Source organism: Pinus tabuliformis, chromosome 1_2 (assembly GCF_031772625.1).
Source record: "Pinus tabuliformis cultivar Carrire ecotype Pingquan chromosome 1_2, CPIR1, whole genome shotgun sequence".
Classification (NCBI taxonomy): domain Eukaryota; kingdom Viridiplantae; phylum Streptophyta; class Pinopsida; order Pinales; family Pinaceae; genus Pinus; species Pinus tabuliformis.
Window position 1 is genome coordinate 1,086,001,347 of NC_142298.1, and position 7,996 is coordinate 1,086,009,342.

Genomic DNA, 7,996 nt, shown 5'->3' on the forward strand with positions numbered 1-7,996 from the left:
CAATATGACATTTCCACTTGGCAGAGAAACAACCAGAGAAAACAAGACATTTGGTGTGGAGACAGAACACAAACAGACCACAAAACCACGAAACGTAGAAACATATCCACCTGGAAGCCAGAGTCCTGTGCTTGAGACCAAGAAACCACAAAACAGTACACTGCATCCATCTGGAAGCCAAAGGCCTTTGCATGAGGCCACGTGTTAGGTTGGAGGTTTCTCCGGAGCTGGCTCTTCCTCAATCTGGCAGGAAAACTGATACCAATCGTCTTCCTCGTCAGACGTGCCTCGAGCTTGAACATTTGGAGCATCCACAGTTCCCTTAGCATCCATCTGTCACTTACCAGTATCCCCAACTTTGTCTTTGCCATGCGGAGCCTGACTTCTTTCACCTTGCTACATGTTGCTCATCCCATGACTTCCTGGCTCTACCCTGTTCTGCTTGTTCCCACAACCGGACAGAGTAGCTTGCGCTGCAGATTCCTCCTTGAAAGAAATTGTGATGGTAGCAATAATTGTAGGCCTGTTTAGGGAACTACAAAAATGAAATTGGGTGCTGTGAGGGCCAGAAAGAGGAGTGAGTGGGAGCTCCACAGTGTGGACAACATTGTCCCGCCAACCTATCCCACTTCTGGTATTCGGGTAGCTGGGCAATTCAGTAGTTGAGTCCGAGGAGTCAGAGGTGGAGCTGGTAGAAGCTCGCGAGTGGTTAAAGCCTCCACGCAAACCTCCGCGTCTACAGCGCATGTGGTGCCTGAGGTGAGGCATTGCTGAATTGACAACAGAAGTATTGGGTGGAAGGTGACATTGAGTGAAAGCAGGGGAGGGCGAGCCGCAATCAAGATGACAATGATGGGAATGCGAGAAATGAAAACCATTACCAAAATCCTGACAAGGGAGAATTAGGCAGCGACTACCTGTAGCAGTTCTGAGACAAGGTTCAGCCGCTTGCAGAGAACAAATGCCATGGAGAAGGGGAGGAGAAACAAAACGGTTTGCAGAGGCCATGGTGTTGAAGGAGATAAGCTCGTCACAGATTTCGGAGACAATAAATGTCACCTGCAAGGTGTGTTTACTCCATCTGCGGTGGGCTCTCAGGACGAAGTGCTTAGCCAGATCACTTCCCAACCCATCAGCGGTCCGTCTTATCATTTAAATGTTGTTGTTGACACCCGCATCTAAGTGCGTTTCCTCTGCATTTTCACTTTCCTTTTGCACTAGATCTTTGAAATCCTGCAATTGATGAGTATTGGCTATAGTGCTAAGAGTTCCCACATGAAGAGTCTTACCACTTTCAACGCCAATATTTGCAAGGAGGTCTGCACCTTTGTTGCCATTCCGACGAATGTGCCTAATGGTAACTGCTCTATGAATGAGTATCCACTATTCAATCTATTCCATCCTTTCCCTGCAAGATTTGGTTGATCATGTTGATTAAGATCTGAGAGTCCACTTTAATTATGAGTGGGAAAAATCTATTGTTCTAAGCCAGGAGAAGTCATTGCCAAATTCCTTCTAATTCAGCTGAGTTGTTTGTATCCCATCCGATTGACCCCATGAAAGTTTGGAGAACATTGCCCTTGTGATTTCTGAATATTCCTCCAAATCCCGCTTTACCTGGATTTCCCTTTGACGCTCCATCAAATTTGAGCAACACCATATGTGGTGGGGGTGGAGTCCATTTATCAGGTGTATCTCCAAGGGGAGGGGTTTTCCTTCGGTGTACCTGCTCATGGTTCCAATAGAGGTTCCAGTTCATCCATATATTTTGTTCCTGTGGGTTGGAGGGGAAATCATCATCAAACCAAGTTTGGAGCATCAAGGTTTCTCGTATGTTTTGACTTATATTGTTCCATAGAACCTCTATGGGAGAGGAATGGTCTTTGAAGATTCAGCTATTTCTCTCTTTCCAGATAGTCTACATGAGGAAACCTATATAAGCTTCCATAAGGCATTTAAAATTTTACTTTTATAAGGGTGAGGTGCCCATGAGTGAATGGTGCTGGTTGAATTCTCCTTATTTCGACCATCTCTTTGACATTTGAAGCTGACTTTCTCCCAAAGTTGGGTTGCTAACAGACATGAGTTTAGGAGATGTTCCTTAGTTTCTTATGCCTATTTACAGTTTGGGCAGATGGAAGGTCCATGGAAACTTCATTTCCTTAGATTATCCCAAGTAAGGATTCTATTTTGGCACAGCAACCAGAGAAAGGTGGAGATTTTTGGCCAAATTGGTGGTTCCCATACTTTGTGCCAAAGGCTATCCTTGATAGTGTGGTCCCTTAATATTATATGATAAGCTTCCTGGGATGTGAAGATACCTCTCGTTTCATAACCCCATCTAATGATGTCTTTCTTATCTGACTGGTGTATTTTCCTATTTAAGAGTTTCGTATCTAGGCTATCTCTGATAGATTGTGTGGCTTGCCCGAGGATGAGTTTTGAGCATAACCATTGTCTCTAACCCTGAATGTGAACTTCCTCCCATAGTTGATTTACTTTGATCGTCGGTTGCTCTACCCTATCCTGAAGCTAGTGGGGCGTGAGTAGGTCCTTCAATTTTTGTCTTTGCTTCCAGGAGTCCTCCCAAAACCTTGCATTGTCTTCATTCCTGATTTCCCAAAAACTGTGTTGTTGGATTAGATCTTTATGTTGTTTGGCAGCATTCCAAATTAGAGAGCCCGTGCCAACTTCTTTGAGCCGAATTAAATCATCAACTGGTCTATTATGAGCATACTTAGTTGTCTAGAGGATTGCCCAAGGAGTATATGGGTTCGAGAGCCATCTCCACCAGATGCGCGCTCCCATAACCTCGTTGTTGTGTTGAGGGTCCTATAAACCAGTGCCTCTAGAGGATTTTGGGTGACAAACTGTTTCCCACTTTACCAGAGCCCATTTTCTCTTTTGTTTCATATTCCCCCATAAAAAATCCCTTTGAAGATTTTTGATTGCTTTAAGAACCCATTTAGGTGTTGCCGGGACCGAGAAGAGGTAGAGCGTCATAGATTATAGCACTGCTTTGATTAACACTAGGCAGCTTGCCATATTGAGAGCTCTGAAGGTCCATGAAGAGATACGAGCTTCCAGTTTTTCTAGGAGAATTTTCCAGGATGAGTGCTTTAAGGCAGAGGCTGTCATTGGAGCTCCCAAGTATTTGGATGGCAGAGACACAATCGAGAAGCCCATAATTCTAGCTATGGAGGATTGAGTGATGGGAGGTGTGTGAAAGAAGAAGACTTGAGACTTTGATTTGTTAATGCAGGCGCCAGAGGCAACTGAAAAGTCAGATAAAATTGATTTCAGTTTATGGGCTTCTTGGACCGAAGGATGACCAAATAACATATTGTCATCCACAAATTGCTGGTGGGTGAAAGCAGGGGTATTCTGGAAAGAAAGGCCATGTATTTGCTGGTTTTGAAGGGCATCTTTGATGTAATGTCCCAGACCTTCTGCCATAATAACGAATAGAAAGGGTGAGAGAGGGTCCCCTTGTCGGATACCTCTGGATGGGTGAAAGGGGGTGGAGGGGATCCCATTGACAAGAATTGAGAAAAAGGTAGAAGTGATGAGACTCATAATACATCTTACCCAGGGGGGGCAAAGCCAAAGGCTAGCAACATTTTTTGAATATATTTCCAGCTTAAAGTATCGAAAGCTTTTGAGAGGTCGATTTTAAGAAGCATACCTGCCTTTTTGGTTTGCTTTAGGGAATGAATGATTTCATGAGTGAGAATTATTCCATCGGTGATCTGCCTTCCTTCCACGTATCCTGATTGCTCTGGTGATATAAGCAGGGGCTTGAGGCGTGTGGCGATCACTTTGGAGACAATTTTGTACATAAAATTACAAAGTGTAATAGGTCGGAATTTGTCCGGAGTCTATCTGTTCTCCTCCTTAGGGATGAGGGCGATGAAGGTGGCATTCAAGGACAGAAGCAACCATCTGTTAACTCTGGACTCCTCGACTACTTGCCAGACTTCCTCCTTGATTAGATCCCAGAAGTTGTGAAAGAAGTCTGAAGTGAAGCCATCTGGTCCAGGTCCTTTCCCAACTTTGAGTTGTTACATAGTTGTCTCCACTTCCTGTAGAGATATAGGCCTGAGGAGTATTTGATTGTGTTCCTCAGTTACGATCTTGGGAATAATCTTGATGATCTTCTCTGTAGCTGGCTACCTATCAGCCTCCATTTCCTGATGCACCCTCCAAAGGTGGGTTAGGAGTTCCTCTTCTATATCTTCATGCTTCTCTAGATGATCCCCTTGTCGATTTTGGAGGAGAGTAATGCTGTTATGCATTCTTCGCTGGATTGTGGTATGGTGGAAGAACTTTGTATTGCGCTCGCCCTCCTTGAGCCAACGGATCCTAAATTTTTATCTCCAAAGAATCTCTGCCTGTCTTGCTCTTTCTGGGATCTGAGTTTGTAGTTGACATTCCTGTTCTGCTATGGTTTCAGATCTGCCTTCAGCTATGATTCTCTGCTGTAATTTTTGCATTGCTTGTTCAAGAGAGTGTTGCACCTGAAAGATGTTACCGAAGGTAGAGCGATTCCACTGTTTTATTTTTTCCTTGAGATTTTTTAGCTTTTGTTGGAACTTGTACATTTTTGCACCTTCTGGTGGTGTGAAATTTTTCCATGTCTCTGTTATCAGGTTATTAAAATCTGGGTGATTCAGCCAAAAGGCTTCAAAGTGGAAGGGCCTGCGAACATTGTCTCCTGGTATTTTCCAATGGAGCCTAATAGGCCAGTGGTCCGAGCCAGAGAGTTGCGGTATAGAGGCCAAGAGATGCCCGCCAAGATGAATTGCGTTATCAGAGAGCAGAAATCTGTCTAACCGAGATGCAATTTGGTGGGAATTTGTACGTCTGTTGTTCCAAGTATAAACGCCATTGCTGAATTCCATATCTATAAGCCTGTTATTATTAATGTAGTTTTTGAAGTGAGTGCTTTCGCAGTCCAGCTTGATCCTTCCTCCTCTTTTTTCCTCCAATCTTGTAATCATGTTGAAGTCCCCTCCGGTGATCCAAAGTGGGTGGGATCTTTCTGAGTTGATCTGAGTTAAGGTGTCCAGTGTGTCTACTTTGTTTGTTGCCTCCTAGGGAAAATAGACATTGGTTAAATGTCCATGAACATTTTTCCCTGTTATATGAAACATGGCTTGAATAAAGTGCTTAGTGGCATGTATGTTGGTAAGTGTTATAGCTCTATCATCCCAAATGATGGCTAGCCCTCCTGAGGCTCCTATGGCATCCACTGCCACTTCTTTACTTCCTGGCCACGCTTTGGCTAGGATCCGATCCAACGTTGTGGAATTACACTTGGTCTCCTGCAAGAAGAGAATTTGAGGCTTTTCCTGTTGTAGCATGTTCTTTATTAGTCGACCCTTTCCCGGGCTATTGAGCCCTCTAATGTTCCATGAGATGAGCTTCATGGTTCACGATTAGGAAGGGGATTATAATATTTGGTAAGCTTGGAGTATCTTCCAGATTCCACCAACATTTCCCCTATGTGAATGGTTCTCTGAAGATCTGTTTTCCTTTCTCGTTTCTTGTTGTCTTTGAAGATGTTTCTTCCATCCCACTGACTACTAGTTTGGACACCTAATGATCTTTTCTTCTATGCTCTTGAGAGAATTACTTCTAAGTTCTCTAGCTGTCGCTCAGGAATTTTGTCATATTCCTTTTTCTTACATGCCTGTTCAAGTCCCAGTATATCTAGATCTCTGATGTCGAAGCTCTCCAGTTCCTCTTCCATGTGTTGTACTGTTTCCTGCTCTGCCTCTGTATCATCTACTATAGTGAGCTGCATCTGAGTGCTATCTATCTCCATTCCTTGAGCAGTCTTTTTCTGTGGGTTGCAGGGAGAGGGCGGTTTGGTGTTCGTGGGTTGCTTAGGAGTGGGGGATTTCTTTGAGATGGATGGAGTAAAATGGGAGGAAGTCTTTGGAATGGCTACAGGTTGTTCCTGATTTTCTAAAATAAGAACCTCCGCTGGAGCAGGGTTTCAAAGTTGTTGCTTGTTGAAGGCAAGGAGGTGCTGGTGACAGGTTTTTTGGCTGAGGTAGAGGGCTTTTTATGGGTCTTTTTGCGATTGGGGACATTTGTGAACCCGTTCGAGTAGGATTTGTCCATTGAAGGGGTGGTCGTGGATTTTATATTGGAGGGACAGTCTCGGAATAAATGGCCCAGGGCGTGGCATATTCGACAGCGGAATGGTACATGCTCATAATCTATTGTTTGTAACCATTCATAATCATCATGGTAGAGGCTTACCGCATCCGGGAGAGCTTTGTTGAGGTGCATGTATACACAGATCCACACATAGGAAGTGTATCAGTTCAGCTTTGTCTCCTCTGCCACTTTTATGAATTCCCCTAAACCATTCCTAATGTCTCGCAAAGAGTCTTCATCCCAATACTTCAGGGGGAAAGAGTAAAGGCGCAACCATACCAGGGCACAGCTCAGATCTTCTTTTGTCTGGGTTAAAGCGCTCGATCCATCCTCTTAGGTATAACCCTGCTGCGTTGAAGAAATATGGTCCTCCATCCAATACCCTGTTTCGTTCCTCAAAATAGTTGAAAATGGTGGTAAAGAAGCCCTTGGGCCTTAACTGCAGAGTTATATGCCCCTTTGGCTTCCATTTGGTTGCAATCCAGCCATGCAATGCTTTCTCTGTTGGCCAAAGTCCTATGAACTTTCCTATCAAAGCATGATCCCTCATAAACTGGATCTGAGTGTTGATTCTCTGACTTGGGAGCTCAATTTTGGGTCTGTCCACTGCTACCAGCTTGCAGGTGGTTGACGTCACTCTTGGTTCTTCATTTGTGTTGTTATTCATCAGCACATTTTCATTCTCAGTTGTTGTGTCTTCTGGAGGGACCTTCTTGACATTTTCAGTATGTCGTAGGGTGTTTTCCGTATCAGCGGGGGGGAGGCACCATGTCCTCCCCCTGAGGGGATTCCATTGCGCGGGAGCTGTGCCTAAGTGTGTTGTAGATGCCTTATAGCTGGAGGTAAAAGGCGGAACAATGCAGTCTGTGAAGGCTTGCTAGTTGTAGATCCACGTCAAACCCTAAGAGATTTCAGAAGCTCCATAGTTCTCCAACCACTTCCCGCTTCAGTTTCAGAAAAAGAAAGAATTAAGCTCATACATCCAAGTTTTTAAATCGTTAAGATTTATTTATTTATTTGCAAAGCTGCTATTAGTAATACATGGAGGGTTTTACATTTCTTAACCTAACTATTTGCACTTTTTTGGCATTTATTTTGGATTGTTATTCCCTGAGGTTCTTGTTGTTATGTTATATGACATTTATTATGCTATTTATAACACTATCATTTGCACCAAAACGGTGCAAATACATACTGATAAGTGAAAGTAAAGTGATGCTATCACTACTAGAAACAAAAATGTGGATGTGGAAGGCATGAGGAATCAGGAGGTTAAAGTATTGGTAAAATACAACTCATTTAAACTTAATAATAATAATAATAATAATAATAATAATAAATAAATAAATAAATAAAACCTTCACATTCAATTTTTTCCATTGATAAATTTAAACATTTTATAATTCTGTGTCTATGTCTTTGCAAGCTCATTTAAACTTAATAAAATAAAATAAAAACCTCCCATTCATCATAATTTAATAATTCAATCTTTAATAATAAAATATACAAGATTTTTTTTAGATAACATTATTCTAATTTTCTTATATATATATATATATATATATATATATATAAAGCCCCAGCTCCCACTGTCCAGGTGGTCCATGCCTCACTCGATGAGGCTTTGAAGTTCTTTGAAAGTTCCCTAATCTGCCGATTCAATGGTTTTTGGCCACGGCTGACAGCTCTCCACAGTTGGATCTCGGAGGTATGGAAGCCTCTAATTCCTGATGCAATTAATATCTACCCTTGTCCTAGGGGTTTCTTTATAGTAGATTTTGAAAACCCTGAAAGCAAAATGTGTATTCTAGATTCCGACCCTTGGTTT

General features: G+C 42.8%; 1 protein-coding gene across 1 annotated transcript; it reads right to left on the reverse strand.

The window, feature by feature from the left end:
- Positions 1-4,370: 4,370 nt before the first annotated feature.
- On the reverse strand, positions 4,371-4,901 carry LOC149209945 (uncharacterized). Its single transcript, XM_089398824.1, has one exon. It carries the CDS (start codon positions 4,899-4,901, stop codon positions 4,371-4,373), a length of 531 nt encoding a protein of 176 aa, XP_089254950.1.
- Positions 4,902-7,996: the final 3,095 nt, after the last annotated feature.